Source organism: Cynocephalus volans, chromosome 10, assembly GCF_027409185.1.
Source record: "Cynocephalus volans isolate mCynVol1 chromosome 10, mCynVol1.pri, whole genome shotgun sequence".
In the NCBI taxonomy this organism is placed as follows: Eukaryota; Metazoa; Chordata; class Mammalia; order Dermoptera; family Cynocephalidae; genus Cynocephalus; species Cynocephalus volans.
Window position 1 is genome coordinate 113,174,360 of NC_084469.1, and position 24,955 is coordinate 113,199,314.

Here is a 24,955-nt window from a genome sequence, read left to right on the forward strand (position 1 = left end):
ACAGGCAGAGGATACAGCCCCAGCTGCCCCCTTTCTGGTGATACTGGGGAGGTCCCTGTGCTCAGTCTGCTGCTCTGTAAAATGGGAGGATGCCAGCCACCCAGGGTGGTCTCTTGGGGTGCCAGGAGCCATGAGCCAAGCCCAGTCCCCAGTGGGCTCAGTCAGTGTTGGCTTCTCCCCCACAGAAGCTGAGGACAGGGAGGAGGAGGAGGAGGAGGAGGAGGAGGAGGCGGCTGGGAGAGAGAAGAGGCCAGGCCACTGTCGAGAACGAGTGCGAGCAGCTGGGCTCTGGCTGCAGGGCTTCTGCCTGTCGCTGTGAGTGACCCTGGCCTGGAGCACCCCAAGCAGTAGGGGCAGGACGGGGAGGGAGGCGCCGAGGCCCGGCACCCAGCTGAGCCCACCCTCTTGCAGGGCCCAGGGTGTGTACCAGCCACTGCGGCGTTTCTTCCACGACATTCTCCACACCAAGTGCCGTGCAGCCACCGATGTCTATGCCCTCATGTTCCTGGCTGATGTCGTCGACTTCATCATCATTGTTTTTGGCTTCTGGGCCTTTGGGGTGAGCTAGGCCCGGGACTCCCACAGTGAAAGCAGAGTCCATCGGTCACTACACACCCCAGCTCCAGGCTCCCCTGACATGTGCTCTCCCGGCCACAGAAGCACTCGGCAGCCACGGACATCACGTCCTCCCTATCGGACGACCAGGTGCCCGAGGCCTTCCTGGTCATGCTGCTGATCCAGTTCAGCACCATGGTCATCGACCGCGCCCTCTACCTGCGCAAGACTGTGCTGGGCAAGCTGGCCTTTCAGGTGGTCCTGGTGCTTGCCATCCACCTTTGGATGTTCTTCATCCTGCCCGCTGTCACCGAGAGGTGGGCACCGTGGGGGCACTGCACCACCCGGGGGAGCGGGCACTCTGCTGTTCATAACAGAGCCGGGGTTGGGGCTGGGGACCTTGGGGGGTCCGTTTCTGATTTGATCCCCGACCTGCTGTCCTCCAGGATGTTCAACCAGAACGCAGTGGCCCAGCTGTGGTACTTCGTCAAGTGCATCTACTTCGCCCTGTCCGCTTACCAGATCCGCTGTGGCTACCCCACCCGCATCCTCGGCAACTTCCTCACCAAGAAGTACAATCACCTGAACCTCTTCCTCTTCCAGGGGTGAGTGTGGGTCTGGCCCTCAAGGAGCAAGGTGCAGGAGGTGGCCGGGCTAGGCCAGGCCAGGCCAGATACCTGTCACATCCTGAGTCGGAGGGCTCCCTCCCCCGCTAATGGGAATCTTGGCATTGGACAGGTTCCGGCTGGTGCCATTCCTGGTGGAGCTGCGGGCAGTGATGGACTGGGTATGGACAGACACCACACTGTCCCTGTCCAACTGGATGTGCGTGGAGGACATCTATGCCAACATCTTCATCATCAAGTGCAGCCGAGAGACAGAGAAGGTGCCTGGGCTCTGTGCAGGGGTACCTCAAGAAGGGGACGGGAACACTGTTCTCCCATTGGGGCAGATGGGCCACCCCACAAGAACCAGATGGTGCTGGTGGTCCCTCCCTGACAGCTCACAGCCATGCTACCTGAGGCCAGAAAGCACAGGCAGCCCAGAAAAGGATCTTTCTAAAACTCTTGGCAGCTGGGTGTGGGTGCTGGGGACCCAGTGGGCTTGGCCCCGTTGGAAGCAGGCTATCAGCAGGGCCTGGCGGTGGGGGTGCAGGAGGGAGGACGGGGACTGACGCTGTGACGTCCGCTTGCTCTTGAACAGCTTTACTGAGAGAGTTCACACATCACACAGTTCACCCAGTTAACGCAGTCAGTGGTTTTGAGTGCGTTCAGTCACAGAGCCACCACTAGAACTGATTTTAGAACATTTTCATCATACCAGAAAGAAACCCAGCACCCATTGGCTGTCCCTCCTCATCTCCTCCTGTCCCCTCCCCAGCCTCTGGTAGCCTCTGATCTACTTCATGTCTAAATAGATTTGCCTGTTATGGATACTTCATAAAATGGAACTATATATCCTGTTGTGACTGGCTCCTTTCACTGAGCATTATGTGTTGTAGCATGTGTCAATATGTCATTCTTTTCTATAGCCAGGATTCCATTGTGTGGATAGACCACAACCTGTCTATCCATTCACCCATCAATGGACTGATGAGTGGTTTCCACTTTCCAGCTAAAGCAAGGGTTGCTGCTGGGGACATTCATGTACAAGTTTTTGTGTGGACATGTGGTCTCGCTTCTGTTGGGTGCACTCCCAGGAGCGGAGCTGCTGGCTCGTGTGGGACCTCTGTGTGACACTGAGGAGCTGCCTGTTTCCCACAGCAGCGGCACTGTCTGAGGCTCCTGCCAGCAACACGAGGGTCCCAGTTTCTTCTACATCCCAACAGCCTATTCTCACCTGTCTTCCTGATCCCAGCCATCCTAGTGGGGGTGCAATGGCAGCTCTCTGTGGTTTGACTTGTTTCCCTAATGGTTAATGGCGCTGAGAATCTTCACGGTGCTGTTTGGCCATTTGCATATCTCCTTTGTAGAAATGTCTTGTCAGATTGTTTACCCATGTTTTTCTTGGGTTGTCTTTATTACTGAGTTGTAAGTGTTCTTTATATATGAGGGTACTTCACAAAGTTCGTGGGAGAACAGAATTAAAGTACAGATGTTTCCATGAACTTTTTGAGGTGCCCTTGTGTATATGTGTGTTTTGGTTACTAGACCCTTATCAGGTAACTAATTTGCCAAAATGTTTCCCCTTCTGTGGTGCACCTTCTTGATGGTGTCTTTCAAAGCACAGAAGTTCTTGTTTTTAATGACGTCCAGTTTATTCTCTCCTCTGCTGCTCATGCTTTTGGTGTTTCCTCTGTGAATCCTTTGCCAAATCCAAAGTCATGAAGATTTGCCCCTACAGTGTCTTCTAAGAGTTTCATAATTTCTACTTTTACATTTAGCTCTCAGGTGCATGTTGAGTGTTCTGTATGTGGTGTGAGTTAGTTCCAGCTTCACTCTTTTGCATGTGGCTGTCCCAGCACCACTTGTTGAAGACTGTCCATTCCCACTGAATAGTCTTGGCAACCTTGTCTAAAATCAGTTGACCCTCCCTAAATGTGAGGGTTTATTTCTGGACCCTTAATTCATTGATCCATGTGTCTGGCCATATGCCAACACCAGCCTGTCTTGGCTACTGTGGCTCTGTAGTCAGCTTGGATGTTAGATCAAGGTTTGACTTTATGGAGTCCTGGGTGAGCCACAGGCCTTGGTTGTGGGAGGGGAGGGCAGAGCTGAGCAGGTGACCTGTGCGTGTCACCACCCCAGAGATACCCACAGCCCAAGGGGCAGAAGAAGAAGAAGGTCGTCAAGTATGGCATGGGCGGTCTCATCATCCTCTTCCTCATTGCCATCATCTGGTTCCCGCTGCTCTTCATGTCTCTGGTGCGCTCAGTGGTTGGCGTTGTCAACCAGCCCATTGACGTCACCGTCACCCTCAAGCTGGGTGGCTACGAGGTGAGTAGCCACCGGGCCTGTCTGATCCCCCAGGAGGAGCAGGGGTGTGGCTGGAGTGTGGGCTCAGCCTGGACACAGGCTCTGGCCAAGGCAGTGCCACCACCACACCCCCTCCACTTTCTAATCTTCTTGGACCCCTTGTGGCACTCTGCACGGTCCTGGAGCTTCAGGGTGCCTGGAGAGGTTTCGCTGGTGCCGTGTCCATCCCAAAACCATGTCCCCTGTTCACCCCAGCCCCTGTTCACCATGAGCGCACAGCAGCCATCCATCGTGCCCTTCACACCCCAGGCCTACGAGGAGCTGTCCAGGCAGTTTGACTCCCACCCGGTGAGTGGACCCTACATTGTGACTGCCTGGGGGTGGGGGGGGGCCGGGACAGCCCAGTGGAGTGGGGGTAGCCAGTGCCCCAATGAGAGTATGCTGCCCCTGCCCAGCTGGCCATGCAGTTCATCAGCCAGTACAGCCCTGAGGACATCGTCACAGCACGCATAGAGGGCAGCTCTGGGGCACTGTGGCGCATCAGCCCACCAAGCCGGGCCCAGATGAAGCGGGAGCTATACAACGGCACGGCTGACATCACCCTGCGCTTCACCTGGAACTTTCAGAGGTGTGTCCTGTGCTTGTGGCAGGCCCGGGTGGGGCACACCCTAGGGTGGCTCACATGTGCCCCCTTGCAGGGACCTGGCCAAGGGCGGCACCGTGGAGTACACTAATGAGAAGCACACCCTGGACCTGGCTCCCAATAGCACTGAGCGGTGGCAACTGGCCAGCCTGCTCGAGGGCACCTCAGACCAGTCAGTGTGAGTGGGGGCCACCAGGGGTAGGGGTGGACAGAGGACAGCAGGGCTGGGTTGGACCTGACCCACTGGCTCCTTCCCACAGGGTCATCCCCAACCTCTTCCCCAAGTACATCCGTGCCCCAAATGGGCCTGAGGCCAACCCTGTGAAGCAGCTGCAGCCCAGTGAGTGTGGGGTGCGGTGGGGTGCGGTGCGGGGGGAGTGGGATGCAGCCTTGCCGGGGACGAACAGTGCTGGCCTCTGGCCCCAACCACCTCCTGGCTCTGACCCAGATGAGGAAGCTGACTACCTGGGTGTGCGCATCCAGCTGCGGAGGGAGCGTGTGGGCACGGGGGCTGCTGGCTTCCTTGAGTGGTGGGTCATTGAGCTGCAGGACTGCCAGGCTGACTGCAACCTGCTGCCCATGGTCATCTTCAGCGACAAGGTCAGCCCGCCCAGCCTTGGCTTCTTGGCTGGCTACGGGTGAGTGCGCAGCTCTTGTGAGCATCCTGTGGCTCTGCGGGGGCTCCAGGCAGCAGTCCCAGGAATGACCCTGCCTGGCCTGCCCAACAGGATCATGGGGCTGTATGTGTCCATTGTGCTTGTCATCGGCAAGTTCGTGCGTGGCTTCTTCAGTGAGATCTCGCACTCCATCATGTTTGAGGAGCTGCCCTGCGTGGATCGCATCCTCAAGCTGTGCCAGGACATCTTCCTGGTGCGGGAGACCCGCGAGCTGGAGCTGGAGGAGGAGCTGTACGCCAAGCTCATCTTCCTGTACCGCTCACCAGAGACCATGATCAAGTGGACTCGTGAGAAGGAGTAGGAGCTGGGCTCCTGGCGTACAGTGAATGAAGGAGCCGGCCTGGCTAGGGAAACGTGGCTGCATGGGCTGGGTGACGCTCCTCAGGCCGGGAGAACAGCAGCCCCAGTCCCAGGCCACCAGCTGTGACATGCCCTCTTGGCCCACCTGAGCCTGATGCTGCTGTCCCCTCCTGTTGCCCTTGCGGGCCCAGGGCTGGCCCTCCCTGCCCCATGCGTACTGTAGAGTTTTCTAATTAAAAACATTTTTATTTATACAAACGAACAGTCAGCCCCTATCCTTGCCTTCCTGCTCTAGTGTGGACAGCCCTTTCCTGGGGACAGCGCACAGTCCAGCAGAGCTAGGGGCCTGCTATCCCTGCCAGAGCTGTCTTGGTGAGTGTGTCATGGCAGTTCAGCTCTGACCTGTCTCCGCCTCGTCATCACTGTCCTCGATGAGATATTCCTGGACTTCCTGCATGACCCAGGCCCTGGGGGGAAAAGGCCACATGGTGGGAACCAGCCCTGAGGGTCTTACACCCAGAAGGGGCTCCCAGAAGAGCAGGCACCAGTACCTCTGTCTGCGGAGCTGGGCCTCGGCCAGGATGTAGGGTGGCAATGAGTCCAGGGAGCGCTGGAACAAAAGCCAGCCTGTGTGTGGGGCCTGTGGAACTAGCCCCTGCACAGCCACGCCCAAGCCTGCCTGCCCTATCGCCACCCTGGGTAGTTTTCTTGCTCTCCTCACCCAAGACACTGGGAGGGGAAGACTTCATGTGTCCTCAAGCCCAGCCCTGCCAGGTGCACTGTTGCCACCCACTCACCAAGTCCTTCATGTTCACCTGACAGCCATAGCACAGCTGCTCCATGATGCAGGCTCGGGGGTCCCCCCTGTGGAAGAAAACCTGGACCTGTATGCCCGTCTCAGCTCCTCAGTGCAGGTGCACTGTGGGGAGAGCATGGTTGCCCCACCCCACATGCAGCTGCCAGGGGCCAGCCATAGGGCAGGATCAGGCAGGAACTCACCTCCCACAGGTGGCTCTGCAGCAGCCTTGGGTCCTGCCCACCCCCGGAGAGCAACAGGGCACTGTGGGCATCCCAGCCTCAGCCGGTAGGGTGGGCGGCTGCATCTGGGAGAGACGTGAAGAGGTCTGAGCCCCAAAAGCTGTGGCACTGTCTGCAAGCAGAGAGGGGCTGATGGGACTCTGGGGCTGCTGAGCCCCAACACAAAACCCCAGCTCCCCACATCCCACTGCCTGGAGAGGACGCAGCACAGACCAGCAGCGTCGATGTCCAACGTGCACATGCAGAGCAGGCAGCGGGGGCCTGGGGAGCCGGCAGCGTGGCCATCCCTCGGGGCCTTGACTAGCTTCTCGCTCGTCCTACGGCCGGGAGGGGACAGGTCACAAATGCACTGGGGACTTTGCACCTTCCCAGGCCCTGACCCGAGCATGTGGCAGTGGACTCAGCGCCCCGGCCCCCACCCGTGTGCACACACACACCTGTACACGGTGCTGACAGTGGAGGGGAACTGGGTCTGCAGCCTGAGGATGAAGGCCTCCATCAGCCGGTGGATGCTGGCCTTCTCAGGGGCCTAGGGACAATTAGATGGGGACTGTGGGAGCAGAGACCAGAGGCCTCACATGGCAGCCGGAGCCTGCCTTTGTAGGGGCTGGACAGGACAGCCGAGGATGCACTGCTGAAGTGTACCTGACAAGCACACCTGATAGGGTGTGCTCAAAGGACCCTGAGGGGCACTGCTACTGGTGGTAAGGCCACAAAGGCCAGCTGGGATCCTGGAGTCAGCCTGGAGAGAGGAAGGGCTCATGCTTGTGGAGGCTGGTGTGGACACTGAAGCTGCACCATGACCTCTGGCTTTGTGCTGCAAGTAGAGCCACCCTGCCAGGCTACACAGCCCCTTGGTGGGCCTACCTTAGTGTCGATGGCTGGCGTGAAGACCGAGGGAACGGCGAATAGGCGGTTGTAGAAAGCAACCTCCTTCAGGGTGTAGTCACGCATGGGCCGCACCACCACCACATCCCTATGACGCTCGTCCGAGAAGCCCTGGGGGTGGGGAGGGGGCTGTGTGGCCCAGGTCCTGACTGCACACCCCATCTCCTCCTGTGCCAGCTAGGGGTGGGGGGTCACAGGCCCCCTCCTCCAAGTGGGAGACTATGGGACCACGCACAGGACACTACTTTCAAGTAAAAGAGGCCAAAGGATGAGGACAGGGAGGGGTCTCAGATGCCCCAGCACCTGCATACCGTGTCCCAGGCAAGGAAGGCCCCTCTCCCCAGTGCCAGGTTGGTCATGAGCTTGATGGCCAGGCGGGTGCAGCTGTCCCCAGTCATCACCTTGGAGTAGCCATGGGCTCGGGCCACGTGCAGGATCAGGTGGGTCCTGTGGTGCAGAGCGAATCAGAGGCAAGGATGGAGTGGGGCCAGGACCCCAGGGTGAGGTGGGGCAGGGAGAGGACCCTGGGACGGGGTGGGCCCACCGAAGGGTCTGCAGAAGCTCCTCCTTGGCTGTCAGCGTCTTCACTGAGTTGAACAGTCTGGCCAGAGCTGCGGTCTGGGCAGCTGTAGGTGACCCAGCCAGGCTCTGTGGGTCCAGGGGGTCCCGGGTGTGGGGCCGGCATAGCTGCTCCTCTCTCTGAACTGGGCTGGGGCTGTTCTCAGCCCCCTCGACCCCCAACACATGCTGCTGCCTGAGGAAGCTGTCCACGGCCGCCTTGTAGGCCCCCTCAGTCCCTGCCGGCTCCTGGGTGGAGTGCTGCAGCACTGATGGCGGCAGGCTGAATACCTTCCAGGACGCAGAGAGTGTGGTGAGGCCAGGGCAGGAGACCCCCGATAGCCCCTCACCAGGGACAGGCCTGCTCACCTCCTCTAAGGCAACGAGGTGCCAGGGCATGCCAGCAGTTTGCAGGACCAGCTTTACTTCAGCCAGGGTCTTTGCTCTGTTCTCTGGGCTCTGGCCACAGGCTGTTCCCTCTGGAAATCACAGGCAGAAAGAGGAGTTACGGCAAAGAACAAGAGCCCCAGGTGGCATAGGAAGAGGGCTGACTCCATGCAGGGAGTTCCTTGAGGCTGTGCTGTGCCGGCGGTAGTTTCTGTGAAAGCTGCAGGATGCCGACTGTCTTCCTTCAGGGGGGTGGGGGAGTATGCAGGGGGTTCTCCCCCGGGGCTCACCGCAGCACTACAGATGATGCCTGAGAGCATGTCAGCAGGAGCTAGGGGCGGGGAGCTGGCACCATGGCCTCTGCACACTCCGACTGCCATCATCAGTACTGAACTCACCCTTCTCAGTCCCCCGACCCTGTCATGGTGGCCAGCAGTTGCTCCTATCCCCCACCCTGACTCTGACCAAAGTCTGAGACTCTGGGAACAGAGGTGCTGTCTGAGGCTAGACACATCCACTGTCTCCTGACAGAAATGTCCCCACCAGTCCTTGGGGTGGGAGGCAGCACCAGCTGTTCTCAGTGTCTCACCAGAGAAAAGGTCAGTGGGCCCACCCAGCAGCCAGGGCCTGGGAGGAGCGCAGGCCACACGTACCGTCCACATAGATGATCCCTGGCACAAAACGCAGTCTTTTGGCAGAGTCTCGACTCAGGCCCTGGAGGGAGAAATGTCAGGACTCATCCCAGGCCACAAGTCATGGGACACGTTTTTGAAAAAGACAACTTTTCATCTGGATTTGACACCTTACTGGAAAAGCTGAGTGCCAGCCAGGCCCCATGGGCAAGGCTCATTTTAAAGGACATGGGGTCTTTGCTCCCCCTGGTTAAATGTGTACCTATCTGCAGAAACCACCACTCACCAATCAGTCCTCAACGTCCCAGCAACCCCCCGAGAGAAGAACCTGGGTTTGCAGGGGCCACCGTGCCATCTACCCCTGCACCTTTGACCACTCAGAAAGTGTTCTCGAATGTAAGAATGGAAAGTGGGGGCTGGCTGGTTAGCTTAGCTTGTTAGAGCACAATGCTGGTAAGACCAAGGTCCAGGGTTCCATCCCTGTATCAGCCAGCCACCGCCCCCAGAAGAAAAAAAGGAAAGTGACAGCTCACTAAAGACACCAGGTGCTGCACAAATGGCCAGGTGGGTGAGGTGCTCATTTCACACCACCATCTAGGCAGTTTTAGGGAAATGCGGGGTGAGGACAGAATGCCAGCCACAGAAGCATCATGCAGGGTTCCCGTCCAAGGACTAGCACCACCCTCCCGGGAAGAGCCCTTGGCCACCGACTTTTCCCCTTTCATCTGTCCTTCCCTACCCCATGCCTACCATGGCCACAGCCTCCTCAGTGGCCCCTCGAGTCTGCACCCATCAGCAGAGTGTAGAGGGACTGACTGTCCAAGTCCCTCCCCTGTGTGGAGACTCCCAGTGCCCTCAGGAGAAACCCTACCTGCCTCAGACACCCTGAGCCAACCCTGGACATGCCAGGAGAGTGGCCCCACACACCCTCAGCAGTCTCATGGTTTGCAGCTCGAGCTTCCACCCCCTCCCCACCATGTGCTGTTTCCACCTAGACCACTGCTGCCTTTGCTTCAGCCAGCAAACCCTCCTTCCCCGTCTCCCTTCCAGTCACACGTGGCCAAGCTGCGACACCGTATTCCAGTAACTACATTTCTGTGTGAGTTGAACAAATGGTAAGAGCTAAACTGCAGCACAACTGGCACTCTAGATGCAGCTTCTGGTTTGTGCACCTGCTGTATACACATCTGAGAACCCTCTAGGTATCCCAGCTAAGGGGAGGGCTACTCTCTCTAGCTCCAACCAAAAGCCCCCCCCCCCCCCCCCGTGCTGGCTGAGAAGGGAGGCCTCCCACTCCAAAGCTCGGCCCAGTGGTCTGGGCCTGGAGGGTGATGTAGACGCACCTCAAGGACCTGCCAGACCATGGAGCTGGACGAAGGCCCCCCAGACCACGCCAAGAGCACCTGGCGGAGAGAAATATCACTGAGGGCACTGCGTGTCCAACACAAGCATGTCCACCCCCACCTTGTGGACAACCCCTAACACTGAGTCCACCCTCAAAGCCCAGGGAGGGGCTGATGGGCTGCAGCAAGAACAGGAGAGGTCTGTGGGAGGGGCAGCAGGGGCCGCAAGCTGTGGGGCTGGGCTGCTCAGTCAGACGTCCAGGCCCCACAGTCTACCTTCTCGCCTGGAAAGATGAGCCGGTTCTTCCCCAGCATGGCTCTGAACTTATGGACATAAAAGGCCTTGAAACAGTCCCTGCAACACAGATGCTGAGATGGGAGAGCTGCTCCGCACCTGCACAGCTGACTGGCAGCCTGGGTTACATTTTTCCTTCTTTTAGCAATTTCCATCTCTAAAAGCAGCATCTTCACATCAAGGCTCTGCCCAGAGGCAGGCAAAGGAAGCCAGGGTTGAGGGGCTCCCCCAGCTGTGGCTTGCCCAGGGCAAGCACTGGGGCTCACTTGGGTCCCTCTCACAATCTCCACCAAGTGTGAGCTGCACCTACTGCCTGTGGGGGCCAGAGCTGGGCACCACTTGCACCCATAGTTGTTCAAAAAGGGCCCAGCTGTGGAACGGATGGACTTAGGCACGTGAAGTGCAGGACAAGGCCACCCCTGACTCCCAAGAATACGAGTTGATGACGTGCATCCAAGACCCCCACGGGCAGAAGTACCACCTTTTTGGGGTAAAGAGGGGAGGCGCTGAGCAGGCCACAGTGAGGGCCCCACATCTGGGGCTCCACAGCTGACATCTCTAGTGTGCTGGGCCCAACCGGGCCAGCAGTAGCTGGGAAGCCTACACAAACACAGAGGCCTGCTCCTTCCAAAGCCACAGAATCAGAACTGGGTGGGGACTGGGATTATGCGTTCTTTTTTTGTGTGTGTGTGTGTGTCGTTTTCGTGACCGGCACTCAGCCAGTGAGTGCACTGGCCATTCCTATATAGGATCCGAACCCACGGCGGGAGCGTCGCCGGAGCGCCGCACTCTCCCGACTGCGCCACGGGCTCGGCCCAGATTATGCGTTCTTAATAAGCTTTCCAGCTGACTCTCTGGTTCAGTTAGGTTAGAGGTTCTCGGCACTGGCTGCATGTTAGCATCGTGAAGAACAATTAAGTCGGAATTTTCAGGGACGAGGCCCAGGAATCTGCACGTTACAAGCTCCCTGGCAGGTGGTCAGAGTGAACAGCAGCGCCCAATACAGAGGAGAGCAGTGCTGCCACAAGACACCGCCCTACATCTGGCTGCACCGCAAGTGTCTTCTGTCTTCCTGTCAGTCATACCCGGTGTACACAGCAATCCCTCCCAACACTGACCGGCTGTCCTCACCTGCAGAAGGCACCTCCCGCTCGGACCACCACGACAGGCAGGCCTGCCTCGCACCTCACACACTTCTGTCCACGGCTTTGGAGATAGGAGGGGGGGGAGAGAGCAAGAACACAGATTACACGCCCCACCCCCAGTGGGCTTCGGCGAGACAGCTTCTGTGTCTCACCCTGAGCTGGGTGGGAGGACGGCACGCGGGTACAAGCACACACCGGGGAGTGAGTTTTGTCCAAACTACCAACTTGGGGAGAGACAAAGGCTCTGGGGGGACGTCTAGCCTGGAAAAGCCGGTGCAGGGGCCCACAGAGGCCGCCTCTCTACCCCTCAGGGGCTGGCATGGAGAGGAGGGCAGAACTTGGTGTGTGTGGCCCGGGAGGTTGACGTGGAACCCGCGGGTCGCAGCCACTGGGAGGCCGACTTCCTCCCCGAGCACGGACAGCAAGCGAGCGGCCGAGCCGTCCCCGAGGACTGCAAGAACGATAAGTGCGAGCCAGCAGAGGGAGCCCCTCCCGCTGGGGTTCGCCGCTGGCTCGACAGCCGCCGTCCGCGCGCGGCGGAGCGAGGTCCGGTCTCCCCGGGAGCTGGCCTGAGAGCAGCGGGGGCGCGAGGGCCTCCGGAGCTCTTACCCGGGCCGCGGTGGCGGCGGTTCCCCCGGCGCCGGCTCCCCGTAGTCCTCTCCCACCTGGCACATGGCTGTGCGCGGTCCCGTCGCAGGCCCCGACCGCTGCGGGGACGCGCCCTGATAACGTCACGCAGCGCCGTCGCCCACCGATGACGTCAGGCCGCGCCGTCGCGGCGGTGACGCGTGGGCCGGCGGGCCGGGCCAGTATAGGGCGGCGGCGGCGGCGGCGGCGGCGGCGGCGCAGGCCCCGGGATGGCGATGTTCCGCAGTCTGGTGGCCTCGGCGCAACAGCGGCAGCCGCCGGCCGGGCCCGCGGGCGGCGACAGCGGCCTGGAGGCGCAGTACAGCTGCCCCATCTGCCTGGAGGTCTACCACCGGCCCGTGGCCATCGGCAGTTGCGGCCACACGTGAGCACCCACCCCAGGAGGCCGCGGGGGGTCGCGAGGCCGGCAGCCGCCGGGTGCAGCCCCGGAGCTCGGCGCGGGGCGGGGACGGGGGCGCGGGGCGGGCCGCGGGCGGCGGGGTCCGGGCCCTGCGCGGCGGTGCCAGCCCTCTGGGCGCGGTCCTCCTGAGCCCAGCGCCCCCGCACCCCGGTTCTCGACCCGACCACCCTGCGCACCGGGGCGACCTGCAGCCCTGCGCGCGCCCGGGGTCCCGGGGGTGCTGCGCCAGCCTCCGACGATCCGGTCCTGTGGAGCCGAAATGGGCAGTTGCAAATAAATGACTTGTGGCTGTTGCTGTCAACTCTTCTTCCACCCGCTGTCTGCTTGTTTTGACCACGAGGAAGGGAGTTCCCCAAAGTTAGGAGAGGGGCTTGTTTGGAGTCTGGTGCTGTTTTGTTTTGTTTTGAAGGCGAACTCGGGCCAGGCTGAGCCCTGAGTAGCTGGGTCTGCTAGCACGCAAGGGACCAGACACCAAGTGCCTTGTAGGGTTTCCAGCTGCGCCAGGGCCACCAGAGGGTGTTTCAGGAACAGAAACTTGAGGTTGTGGCCTTCCTCCCAGCGGGCAGGGAGCTGCTACCCTGGTTAGCAGGGATCTGAGATCAGAGTGTCTGCTTCACAACATCTCCGAAGTGCTGAATAATAGCTCTCAGCGAAATTAGCAGGGTGGAGAGGGAGAGAAGGGCTTCCCCACAGATGCAGAGGACTAAGCTGCTGAGGGGGTGGGTTTGGGCAGGGTGCACCCAGGCTGGTAGGAGGCCCTAGGACATTTTGCAAACAAAAGCAGCTGACTTTGGAGGCTGCTGATACAAAGAGGGAACCGGAACTGCTGGGTGGGGTGCGCCTGCCAGTCACCCAGGGAGGCAGAAGGGATGGTGTCAGGATCCAGAGCTGCATTCGCTCTCCCTGCCCTGGTGTCAGGCAACACAGCCACCTACCCACACAGGGAGCTCTGCCAACTTAGTAAGTGCACTGCTCGCACTCCTCAGTCTCACTCTACTGTGACATTTTGACGGGGCAGCCCTGAACAAGACTTATTTCTTATGAGCACATACTAGTGCATGCTTTGAGGTGTGTTCTGTATCTTCCAGTCCGTTCCTGAGAACGTAAGGCTTGTCTCGGACCTCGTTTTAGAAAGCCCTTCACAGGTTTCAGGTGGTGTCCCTTTGGCTCCAGCACCTTCACCCTGACTGGACCACTGTATTTCCAGTTTCCTGGCCTGCAGATATCGATATTTGCTCTTTCTTTTTTTCTTCCCTTTCTTAAAATGTGGTTTTCATAACACAGAATACAGGTACATGGAATGGTAAAAGCCTCTTTTCCTATAAGCCCTCTCCCCCATCCAGTGCTTTTCTTGACAGAATTTGACAGCTCTCCTCCTTGTCTTACTGCTGAACCTGCAAGAGTCTCTCATACAGTCTCTGCCTTTAAAAGACTTTCTCCTGGCTTTCTCTGCTGGCTGTGTTTTCTGGCTGTTCTTTCTTTGCCTCTAGCTTTCTCAGTTTCTTGTCGTGTGTTGCTATGGGGTGTGTGCAGATGAGCACAGGATGTTCATGTTCCCTGAAAAAAGTCTTGCATGTTACCTGTAAAAAGTTTGCTAATGGTCTGGTTCTTTCCCTCCATGAGCTACGTGACCAGGAGCAGTTTCCTTCCCCAGAGTAGGTTTTCTTGTGGTGAGTGTAGCCCGGCGTCGGGGCAGGAGCCCTGCCTCAGCACTGAACAGAAGAAGGGATGGTAGGGAGGGCTTTCGAGTGCAAGCGCCTGGAGGCCCCTCGGTGGAGCTGTGTGGAGGAACTTGTAGGAACTCCCTCAGAGCCCCAGAAGGAGCTGTTGTCTGTCACACCTGGGGGAGAGCCCAGGCAGTGAGCCACATCACAACCAGAGCTGGTGGGCCAGGACACACATGTGATCACAAGACAGCCTGGAAAACCTTTGTAAGGCAGCCTTCGCCAGTCAGGACGACTGCAGGTCTTGCATGAGGGGACTGGCCTGTCCCATGTGCAGAAGGCCAGGGCAGGAGTGACATCAGTGGTGCCGCGTGGCTTGGCGTCCACGCTCCAGTCCCATGTGCCTGGCAAGAGAGCCAGCGTGGGCCGAGCCCGTGGCGCACTCGGTAGAGTGCGGCGCTGGGAGCGCGGCGACACTCCCGCTGCGGGTTCGGATCCTATACAGGAATGACCGGTGCACTCACTGGCTGAGTGCCGGTCACAAAAACGACAAAAAAAAAAAAAAAAAAGAGAGCCAGCGTGATTCCCCCCCAGCTCCATGAGGCTTTTGCCGCCCCCGTACCCACCGCCCCCAGCTGCTTCATTCAGCTGAGAAGCTGCTCAGCACCAGTCCCGGGGCAGACGCAGGCAGGAGCTTCTGGTGGGAGTAGTGTGCCCCCTGTTTGCGGCTGCTGACTCAGCACACCGGAGTGGTGGTCACTGGAAACTAGGCCTCAAACCAGGCCCCACCAAGTGGACACTTCATTCTGCCTCCTGCTCTTCAGGGGCTGGGACATGGAGATAGTCAGGTTTCCCTGCAGGTGGGGACGGTTTCCTCTTGTGCTCTCCCTGCATCCTGCTGGTTGAGGACAGGGCCTTGCTCATGTGACCTGGCCTTCTGTTTGGTTTTTAACAGGTTGATTGGGAGAGAACTCACATACCTTATAATTCACTCACTTAAAGTGTATTGCTCAGTGGTATGTAGTGTGTTCACAGAGTTATGCAGCCATTGCCACAATTTCAGACCGTTCTCATCACCCAACAAAGAGACACAGTCCTCTTTTCCGTCCTGTGGCCCCGGCTTGTCTGCATGCAGTGCCCATCAGTTCTTTGCTCTGTTTCATGGCTGAGCGTCACCCCATGGTGTGTGTGTGCCACCCTGTGCTTTTCTGTCCACCTGCTGTGGGCACCTTGCATACTTTGCACTTCTTGCTGCCGTGGACACTCATGCACCGTCGGATCCCCTCTTCAGACCATCTTGCCAGCACCTTCCTCCGGTGATTGGGTGAAGTCAGAGGCCTCCCTGGCTGTTAGGCTAATGAGATCCTGGGGGCCAGTGATGGGCTCGGCCCTGGGAGGACTGGCTGGGGCACTAAGGGGTGAGTGTCTCCTTTGCAAACCTGCATGCGGTTCCTGGTGAAACCTCACCCTGCTCGGGTGAGGTAAGTGACAAGCAAGCGACCTCTTTACTCTTCAGGAAAAGGCCTCTTGGGAATTTTTCATCTCCTGATGGGTCTCAGGTCTTAGGATGACTCTTGCCTTCTCTCCTGTGCAAAACTTACCATAAGCGAGACTAGCCAGGTGTTGGCTCCACCCATGTAGGAAGAAAAGGGGCCCTGGGTTGGACAGCAGGAAGGACTTGAGATGCCCCCGTGGCTGGCCTTGCCCGAAGCTCTCGGTCTTCCTCATTGCAAAACAGACCTTTTCTTGAGAAGGAGACGGAAATCTCTTGATGGCACAGAGAACTCTGGCCCATAATTTAGCTGAGTCATCTGTAAATTAAGGAACATTCTCACGTCCCCTCTGTCCCATACAGCTCCTTGTCCCCACCCCCTGGCCCAGCCTGTGGAGTGCAGCCAGGGAGAAGTAAAGCTGTGCACACCCCGATTTCCTGCAGTCTATGAAGTAGCCATCTTTCTGTCTGGGCCAGCTGCCCATCCTCAAGCTGGCACTGGCCTTGGGACTGGGGGCTCTGTCTTGGTGTCCAGTGTCCCAGGCACCTCACTGTGGCTGAACTTCCCCCATGGCCCTCATGAAGTTGGATCGAGGCTGTCCTGTGATTGCGTTCCTTTCCTTCTTTTTGCTCTTCGCTGGGAGTTTTTGTGCCCCATGTTCCTGCTGACTGGTTTTCCTCCCACCTGAGCAAGGCGTGTGTGCTTGCAGAGAGAGGCAACTATGAACACCAGCTGGAGGACGTGTGTGAGCGGGCTGGGTGGGGGGCTGGGGCACACACAGGGACCACTGGGGTGTTGTGTCTGGCCATACATTCTCAGGACACAGTTATCTCTAGGGGGTGGTGCCAAGAGCTCAGAGCCCATGGGGAGCCTCAGGTGCTCCAAGTGTGTGTCTGGGACCTGAGCCAATGTGCTCAATGGTCATGAGCCTAAGCACAGCCCCTCCTGTCATGAACCGCACTCAGAGGGAGCAGGAGCCCCCTCCTGCCTTCTCTTCAGGATGCTGTCCTGAGGCTGGTGACTCTCACCCAGCCCAGGGTGTGTTGCCACCTGGCCAGCTGCTCCCTGTTCCATCCAACAAGTCCAGAGTTCCCTGGGCTGGGCAGTTTCCTTTTCCACATTGTTGGTGATTTTACTCCCCAAAGCTTAGCACCTGGGGAGCTTCTGGGAGCTGTCCCCTGCCCTCTGATCCTGCAGAGGTATTGATACCAACACATGATGAGCCTGGCAAGGCAGAGTCCTGGCCACCTGCCCCAGTAGTGTTCTTTTTGGGACGATGCCACAGGGCCAGCTCACATGTTGGGCAGCCACAGCCACTGCTCTGCCAGCCTCGAGGACACAGCAGGACCTGCTGCTGGGAGCGGACCTGGCCGCCCTTTAGCCAGATGGAGCCTGTCCAGCTGGTGGGCCTTGGGCACAAGAGTGACCCATCCAGAAATGTGGACAGAAGTGGGGCAGCTGCCCTGTAGATCCCATGTGTGCTGGAGCATGAGAAGGGGCTGGGCCACCGGCCATCCCTCAGGCCTATGTCCCCTACAGGTTCTGCGGGGAGTGCCTCCAACCCTGCCTGCAGGTGCCATCCCCCCTGTGCCCGCTCTGCCGCCTGCCCTTCGACCCCAAGAAGGTAGACAAGGCCACCCACGTGGAGAAGCAACTCTCATCCTACAAGGCGCCCTGCCGGGGCTGCAACAAGAAGGTACCTGCCCCATGGCCTCCTGGGGTCGGGGGGAGGTTCTTTGAGTGGGGTGGCTTCAGTCCATGAGTTCCGCTTTCCAGCAGGGGGATGGGTGCCTGAGCTGCCTCCCTTTCCTGTCAATTAACGGTTTCTGCTTCTGCATGAGGAAGCCTGCCCAGTCTCCCTCCTCCTGTCATGTCTCACTTCCCTGTCGTGACATCTGAGACCCAGGGGAAGGCCCTGATAGTAAGGCACTGTCAGAGCGCCTGGCCCAGGCACTGGGTCCCATGTGAGTGTGGCTGATACAGGGACCTGGGGCTGAGCTGAAACCCCCGGATGCAGCTCACCACTCATGGTACCTAACATGCTGGCTGCCACACAAGTGGAACTGCGGGGGCAGAGTGAGGACGGCCCTGGGGCTCTGAGGTGCGAGGCAGGGCCTCAGGGCTACAGAGACACCGGCTCTACCACACCAGAATCAGCACCCCCTCAGGCCCTATGGTTTGTGCTGGAGCTCAGCAGCCCCCCATCCTGCCCTCTGGCACCCACCTGCACCCCACACCCCTCACTGCACAGTGGGGAGACCCCTGGTGTTTGTCCCTGTACTTCAACTGCTGCTGGTGGGACAAGTGGGTAGGAATTTACTTTGAACTTGTGTTTTCAGACCTTGCCCCATCTTGGGTTAGGAGCTCTGCCAGTTTAGCGAGTAGAAGCAGCCCCTCGCTGCTCCATCCATACGGCTAAAGGTCTAGACGTCCAGGGTCTGCCTTGAGTCCTGGCGGGCTGAGGCTGGGCTGCCGTGGCCTCCTCCGCCCTTGGGTGCCTCCTGGGCTCTTCCCTGGTCAGACTCTATCCCCGAGGCAAAGATCAGTCTGCTCAGTTTTGCATGTGAAGGGGCCTATAACAGAATGCCCGAAACTGGGCAATTTATAAAGAAACAAAATTTACTTACAGTTTTGGAGGCTGGGAAGTCCAAGGCTGTGGGGCACCTCTGGTGAGGGCCTTCTTCCTGGACTCTTTCTTCACAGGACTCTAGAGAGTCTGTGGAGATGTGCTGCTTATCCGATGGCAAGAATGGCATGAGCAAGCATGTGTTCATGTGTTTCCTTATAAAGCCCCCAGTCTACACCCATGATAACTACTCCATGAATGGGTTAATCCATTCATGAGGGCAGAGCCCTCATGATCCAGTCACCTCCTAAAGCCTCACCTCTCCACACTGCCACCATGGGGATCCTGCTCCCACGTGTGCTTTGGAGGGACAGGCAGCAGGACCCACCCTTCTCTAACGTGGATCTTGAGAGTGCGGCTGCACCTCCCGCTTGCCCGCCCAGGTGTGCAGGGCTGTCTGTGTCCACTGGGCTGGTGTCCAGAGGGACCCTTGGCAATCACCCCTGGAGGAACTTCTTGGGCGCCTGCCAGTCTTGGGGCCTGGTACCCTGGACACCAGGGTTGCAGCGTGGCCGGGGATGGTGCCCTGTACTCCCTGAAGCAGCTGTCCCACCCTGCCCCTTGCTGCTTCCCCAGTTCTGTGGAATATTTATCCCCAGCCTCATGGCACTTGCTAAGTGGCAGGACTTTGTGGTGTCCACCCCCAGGGAGGGTCAGCTGTGCCTCTTCCTTCTGCCGAGTCATTCCGTCTCTTCCCCATTCCCTGTCTCCAGGCCAGATTTCTGACCCTGACCAGATCTTCCCATGTGACTTAGGTTTGTTGTGTTGTGTTTTTACACCTGGTAAAGAGTTCTGTCAAAAGATGTTTGTCTAAAAGGATTATATCTGTTGGTTCCTGTTAGGAGGTGTGGTTTTTCCCTAATCAACGCCATCCCTTTCCCTCCCTGAAGTTCTCTTTCCCGTGGCAGCTCTCTCTGGACAGAGACTCGCAGGCAGCAGCTGGTGCTGGCCCATCTGGAGCAGCTGGTGGCCAGACGCCTGCTCCATGCACCAGAGCCTGAGGCCTGCAGCCACACTGCTGCTGTGTGCAGCTCAGCAGTGGGTCTCTGGGACCCTGAGCCTGTGGTTCCTTCACTTGGCATCTTTTCTCCATCTGGGTCACTCCAAAGCCACGCACATGGGCTGCTGCCTGGGTCCTTTGAACATTTAGGAGCAGGAGGGACTGGCCCTGCTGCAGGTGACAGGACGTGAGCTTGTCCTTCCCTCATCCTGGGTGACTGAGGCCCTGCCTGCCTCCTCTTAAGGTGACACTGGCCAAGATGAGAGTGCACGCCTCTTCCTGTCTGAAGGTCCAGGAGCAGATGGCCCACTGTCCCAAGTTCATCCCCGTGGTGCCCACGTCCCAGCCCATCCCCAGGTAGGCAGCCCGGCTGCGGCGCGGGGGACAGAGGCCTTGGCCCACCTTATTTCCTCCTCATTCTGGGAGTGGGCAGAGTGCCGCTCTGTCTCTAAGGAGGTTGGGGAGCTGCCCAGGGGGCTGGTCCCACTCTGGAGATATCCTGGCCATCCTGCTGAAAGGCATGCCACCCAGGGACAGGGACGCCTCAAGTGTCAGGAGCCAAAATGAGGGCTCAAGCCAGACCCAGGCGCCACCTCCCAGCAGGTGGGATGGGCTGAGCCAGCTCCACCCAGGACAGGTGGCAACACAGCCCCTCCCTCTGGCTGGCCACAGCCTGCTTGCCCAGCTGTGTTGGGTGAAGGAGCAGATGGGGTTACTTAGGAGGCAAGTGGCACTCCCCCAGCAGTCAAACCAGAGTGTGCAGAGCTGGGAGGGGAAGGTGCCCTGCCAGGCCTCCTTCCTGCCTGCCCAGAGTCCACAGAGGGCTGGGAAGGCTGGGGCCATGGCTGTGTGAGTGAGGCAAGGTGGGCAGTGCCCCTTGGGCCCCAGAGCGGCCACTCACTCTCCCCACTACCCACCGCCGCCAGCAACATCCCCAACAGGTCCACCTTCGCCTGCCCTTACTGCGGCGCCCGCAACCTGGACCAGCCGGAGCTGGTAAAGCACTGCGTGGAGAGCCACCGCGGCGACCCCAACCGTGTGGTGAGCTCTGCGCGTGGGCCCACCTTCACCCCACTTTGGGGGCCGTGGGGGACAGCATGCCCAGCCCGAGAGCCTGCTCCCTGCAAGTCCAGGGGTACTTGAGCCACAAGGGGCCTCCCGGGACCCTCAGGGTGGTGACTCAGTGCCTCAAGAGCACCTGGTGAGAGCCGGTGAGTGTCAGCATGTCGGGGTGAATAACACCCATGACACAGGAGGCACGTCTCAGGCAGTCGAGGCCTGAGTTCCATGTGCCTTGGGGTCCCATGCTGGGGCAGCCATGGGCAAGGACCCCATTCCCGCTGTGCCGAACTACCCCACAGTGTGGCTTGACCCCCGTGCCCTGTGTTCCAGGTGTGCCCCATCTGCTCGGCGATGCCCTGGGGCGACCCCAGCTACAAGAGCGCCAACTTCCTGCAGCACCTGCTGCACCGGCACAAATTCTCCTATGACACCTTTGTGGTGGGTGTCTTGCCTCCCTATCTTCCTCATCTGTGTCTGCTCATGCCCTCAACCAGCGCTAGGGTCCTAAGGTTCAGGGAAAGGTGGGAACCCAGAAGCTCACTTTAGCCCCTGGGAAGCCGCCTTTAGGGGGTGCTGATGGTGGCCAAGTCTGAGTAGCCACTGGAGGGAGCCCGGGAGCCCAGGCTCCTTTGCTGTGCTGGTCCCTCGCCCACCCACCCCCAGAGCATCTGTGAGGAGGCGCCTCTGCCCTCAGTGGCCTCGGAAACAGAGAGGCCCTTCAGGGCTTCCTTCCAGGTGGTTTCTGGAGAAGAGCCAGGGGACCGTCATCACCTGTGACATCCTTCGGCTCTGCGTCTCCAACCTGCAGTGGGTGAGGGAGTGTACTCAGCCCCAGGCTGACCCTGGCCCAGACCCTTGCCACTGGTGTGGCCTCTCCCTGCCCAGCCCTGTCTGTTGCTGTCCCTGCCGCCTCCAGCCCCTGGCCGCCCAGGGCTGCTTGTGGGACTGCTCATGCCAGGGTCCTTGTTGCTGGGGCATGGAGCTCTCTGGCTTACCTGCTCATCTCAGAAACCCCAGTTCTTACAGTCGGAGGTGAGAAGACAGCCGTCCCACACCTACTTGGCACATGGGTGCCGGGCACACAGTCACTGGCCACAGGCGTCTGCAGACTGCTGGGCCACGCATGGCAGAGGCTCTGGCCTGCGCTTGAGGACCTAGCCTAAGACAAGAACTTGGGGAAAGCCCCATTACAGTCACGACATGGACAGTGCTTTAACCTCCCCACAGAGACGGTGCAGGTCCCTGTCCTAGGCCCTGACCTGGGTTGTGCTGGGAAATGGAGACTGGAAGTGATGAGTGGATCTGTTTGTGGTGACAGGGTAGAGGAGGTGTCCCGGTGCTGGGGGCCAGGGCTCATCTGGGCTCTCACGTCCCCGGCCCATCTCCACTTCCTGTCTTCCAGGACTACAGCATCGATGAGGAAGCTGCCTTCCAGGCCGCCCTGGCCCTGTCTCTCTCTGAGAACTGAAGGAGGCCACCCAGCTGCCAGCCTGAGCCTCGGAGGATGCACCGTGCACCAGCCGTGTACCAGGCAAGCCTCACCGCACCAGGTGGAGTCTCCACTCGTGCACAAGGAGAGCCACTGCTGGCTGTCCCTCTGCCGTCAGGGCAGGGCCACCTGTGGTCCTGGGTCATTTGGTGCTTCAGGCTGATCAGGGGGCTAAGCAGGCGGCCTCACGGGGCAGGTGCTGGCCCATGGGGACTTAGAGCCGTCAGCCATCTCCTCAAAGCCATGATGTCCTCCTCATGTGGAGAAGGGACAGTCGGTACCCCACGCTGCGCCCCGCAGGCCCTGTTGTCGCAATGAGAGCTGGGGAGAGGAGCCCAGGCCGCCACCCAGCGCCGCCCCCACCCACACCTGGCAGCGCTTCCACCTTGCGCATTTGGTACTGGCTTTTGTGATACTTAGGAATCCTGGCATTTTCTATATTATCCAGTGTGACGATCTTTTCACGTTTTTTAGAGCAAAGACAATGCAGCTACTCTTCATACTGCAGTATCTGTGTTTGACTAGGAACAATAGTATTTTTATGAAACATTTACAGAATTATATTTTTTAAAAAAACAATCAAAAACAAGCAGTGTGGGACCAATGCAAGGAGGGAGGGAGATGGGTGGTGGCCACAACAGTCAAGCCAAGGTCCCCACCGCTGTCAGCTCTCGTGGTTTGTTGGTTTCTCTTTGATGCTATCCAGGAAGAAATCCCAGCAGCCCGGCCACGTGCTGTGACTGCTTCTGCAGATGCAGGGTGGCCCTCCTCCCACCAGGGTACTGGCCTTGGCCCACTGTCACCTCCCAGAGCTGACCATGTCCTGCCTTGGGCAGGAGCGCCCCCCAGTGGTAGCAGAGCTGGGGCCTGGGCAGGGGCCTACTTGGCGGTGGGTTGGGCCAGAAAGCACCTGTCAAAACTCTTCTGTTCATGGCATAAATTATTGCTGTCTTTTAAAAGAGTTTAAATAAAACGTTTCAGAGCATCTATAGCAGCCTTGGCGGTGGGTTTTATTCTGCAGATATTCACAGCGGAGGGTTCTGGGGAGTCCCTGGGCCCTTTCTCTACATCCTAGGTCCTCAGGTGTGTTTCTTCCTCAGGGCCTTACGCCAGGCGTGCAGCCTGCTGGGGCCCTGGTATGTGCCCTTGGCCGGAGCCTCACACCTCTGGAGAGCACCGGACCCTTCTCCCTCTGAAATGTCCACCCATGCAGGGCATCCCTGCTTTTTGCTGGCCTGGGGCTTGGACTCCTGGGTTGGTTTCTGGGCATCCTGGGTGTTAGACTGGCTGCTTGTGGCTCTCCAAGGGGCCACCATCAGAACCTCAGGGTCCCTGTTCTCCAGATCACCAAGGGCCAGTCGTCATGGAGGGCTGCCATTGCGGCCTTGCCCCCTCCCTTGCACTGGAGCAGGTCGCTTCCAGAGGCAGGTCTGTTCTGGGTGACTCATTCTAAGGGAAGGTGGGCGTCTGGAGCTTTAGAGCCATAGCATGGGCCAGGCGAGCAGAAGCTCCACCAGTTGTAACTTGAGGGGAAACTGGTTTCGGGGCCACTCTTGGACTCCGCCAACAGCGGTGCCTGTGTTTGGGGCATGGCGGGCAATGCCAGATCCTGGGGAGCAGCAGAGCCTGCCCTCCCCTGTGGCCTCCCTGGAGGCCAGTGACACAGCACCTCCCAGGGAGCTGACCCACCCTGATCTGTCCATGTGGGCCCATGTCCCATGCCCAACTAGTCCGAGAGCCCTCAAAGCAGGGCAGGACCTGGCCGCGTGTGTCCACCATCTAGGCAGCCATCCATTGCCACCTTTCAGTGCTGCCCTGCAGGCACAGGCCTGCCCCCACCTGCCTATGGTGAGGCAGGGAGCCATCACGGGGCATGACCGCGATGCCCACGAGGCCTGGGGGCAGCTTTGGGGCCCTGTTTCGGCAGGTCCTGGCCTCCACAGCTCCCCTCCACCTGCCACCCACCCTTGGGGAAATGACACCTGAGCTTCTCTGCGTCACTTGCGGAGGCCGCAGCACCTGCCGAGTCACTGGGAGGCTCCTCAGCACTGTGGGCCCAGGAGCCCGCCACACCCCAGGAGGGGGGGGGTGGGCAGGTTGCCAAGCTGCAGGTCAGTGGGGCTGTGCAGCACGGACGTGCCCAGGGCTCCACGCTGCCTCTCGTGCCTCCTGGTCCGTATCTGGGCTCCAGTCAGATACCCCCCCACTCTGCATCGTCCTCAGCTCTGAGGAATCCTCTCCCAGGACCTCTACCCTGGGACTGTACTGCAGCTGGTGAGGCACCCATTGGGGCTCAGGACTAGGCCAGGTGTCAGGGACACTGGACCTGGGGTGGAGCTGGAGAAGGAAAAACTGTCCCCAGAATGGGACCCCCTGATGCTTATGCTGTTGACGGGAGCAGATTTTTAAGGGACTTTGGCTTCTGACAGGGCCAAGGAAGGAGAGGACCCTTTTGCATGTGTCTGTCTCCGTGGCTGGGTCACTGTCCTTGGGGATGATATGGCTGGTGCCGCCCGGGATGAACCATGACCACACACCTGTTCCATAAAGCAGCCCCCCAAGCTGAAGAGGGAAAACAGGGCATCTGGAGGAGGAGGAGCCGACCCGGGTCTCACAGTGGCCGGCAGCGGAAGCAACTCGGTCAGCTCCCAAACCCCTTCCGTCCTTCTCCAAGCATTTGACCCAGGATGATGTAGTGGACTCCCACCCCCTCCCCATCTGGGGCCCCAGGCCCCTGCTGCCCCTGATCTGGGGCTGTCTGAGGAAGCCCCTAGCTGCCGCCCTTCAAGGGCCCGGGAATGGATGGATGGCCTATCTTACTCCCCAGGATGCCTGCCAGGTCCCCTGCCCCCTCCCCCAGCTCATATCTGGAGGCCACAGGGGTGGTGACTCCTCCAGGCCCCTCAGCAAGACAACTGGGGAGCCAAGAGCCACGAGACAGCATCCCACCGAAGTCCCCGCCCTGGTCTCATTCCTTCCTCTGCAGGCCCAGGCAGCTCTTGCATGATTCAGTGTCCAGGAGATCTCCCCAGGGAGGATATCAGAGTGACCCCCAGCAGACCCTGCCACGGCGGGCGAGGAAGGCACAGACTCAAGCAGGTGGCCAACAGCCCTCTTTTTACTCTTTAATGAAACCCCAGGTGGAGCCGAATGTCTGAAATCCATAATACTAGTGGGGTTGTCCCAAGGAGAATGGA

The 24,955-nt window shown here is 59.3% G+C and overlaps 3 protein-coding genes across 7 annotated transcripts in view; 2 read left to right on the forward strand and 1 right to left on the reverse strand.

The window, feature by feature from the left end:
• Nucleotides 1-5,343, forward strand: part of PIEZO1 (piezo type mechanosensitive ion channel component 1 (Er blood group)) — a 65,336-nt gene extending 59,993 nt beyond the window's left edge. Inside the window, exons 40-51 of one of the 2 annotated variants that reach the window (XM_063109346.1) lie at nucleotides 186-315; nucleotides 412-559; nucleotides 658-872; nucleotides 1,002-1,160; nucleotides 1,294-1,441; nucleotides 3,303-3,491; nucleotides 3,726-3,818; nucleotides 3,926-4,098; nucleotides 4,169-4,291; nucleotides 4,374-4,453; nucleotides 4,562-4,751; nucleotides 4,842-5,343. In XM_063109346.1, the coding sequence (XP_062965416.1) occupies nucleotides 186-315; nucleotides 412-559; nucleotides 658-872; nucleotides 1,002-1,160; nucleotides 1,294-1,441; nucleotides 3,303-3,491; nucleotides 3,726-3,818; nucleotides 3,926-4,098; nucleotides 4,169-4,291; nucleotides 4,374-4,453; nucleotides 4,562-4,751; nucleotides 4,842-5,091 (1,898 nt within the window). In that variant the 3' untranslated portion in view covers nucleotides 5,092-5,343. Of the gene's footprint in view, nucleotides 1-185; nucleotides 316-411; nucleotides 560-626; nucleotides 873-1,001; nucleotides 1,161-1,293; nucleotides 1,442-3,302; nucleotides 3,492-3,725; nucleotides 3,819-3,925; nucleotides 4,099-4,168; nucleotides 4,292-4,373; nucleotides 4,454-4,561; nucleotides 4,752-4,841 lie in introns of those variants that run through there. The other variant, XM_063109347.1, reaches the window with a different exon arrangement.
• On the reverse strand, nucleotides 5,316-12,094 carry CTU2 (cytosolic thiouridylase subunit 2). 2 transcript variants are annotated; one of them, XM_063109349.1, is made up of 15 exons: nucleotides 11,986-12,094; nucleotides 11,363-11,437; nucleotides 10,213-10,291; nucleotides 9,937-9,996; nucleotides 8,615-8,675; nucleotides 7,944-8,053; nucleotides 7,561-7,865; nucleotides 7,328-7,463; nucleotides 6,996-7,127; nucleotides 6,566-6,657; nucleotides 6,342-6,445; nucleotides 6,090-6,240; nucleotides 5,906-5,954; nucleotides 5,642-5,700; nucleotides 5,316-5,557 (listed from the first exon to the last, which is right to left on the reverse strand). In XM_063109349.1, the coding sequence occupies exons 1-15, from the start codon at nucleotides 12,048-12,050 to the stop codon at nucleotides 5,482-5,484; spliced, it is 1,554 nt and encodes a 517-aa protein (XP_062965419.1). In that variant the 5' UTR covers nucleotides 12,051-12,094; the 3' UTR covers nucleotides 5,316-5,481. The 2 variants fall into 2 exon arrangements, with proteins under 2 accessions (XP_062965419.1, XP_062965418.1); XM_063109348.1 differs by having other exon boundaries at nucleotides 5,888-5,954.
• Nucleotides 12,095-12,202: 108 nt separating this feature from the next.
• On the forward strand, nucleotides 12,203-22,745 carry RNF166 (ring finger protein 166). 3 transcript variants are annotated; one of them, XM_063112216.1, is made up of 6 exons: nucleotides 12,203-12,388; nucleotides 17,121-17,277; nucleotides 19,452-19,564; nucleotides 20,134-20,248; nucleotides 20,600-20,707; nucleotides 21,672-21,814. In XM_063112216.1, the coding sequence occupies exons 1-6, from the start codon at nucleotides 12,234-12,236 to the stop codon at nucleotides 21,735-21,737; spliced, it is 714 nt and encodes a 237-aa protein (XP_062968286.1). In that variant the 5' UTR covers nucleotides 12,203-12,233; the 3' UTR covers nucleotides 21,738-21,814. The 3 variants fall into 3 exon arrangements, with proteins under 3 accessions (XP_062968286.1, XP_062968287.1, XP_062968288.1); XM_063112217.1 differs by having other exon boundaries at nucleotides 20,149-20,248; XM_063112218.1 differs by lacking the exons at nucleotides 20,134-20,248; nucleotides 20,600-20,707 and having other exon boundaries at nucleotides 21,672-22,745.
• Nucleotides 22,746-24,955: the final 2,210 nt, after the last annotated feature.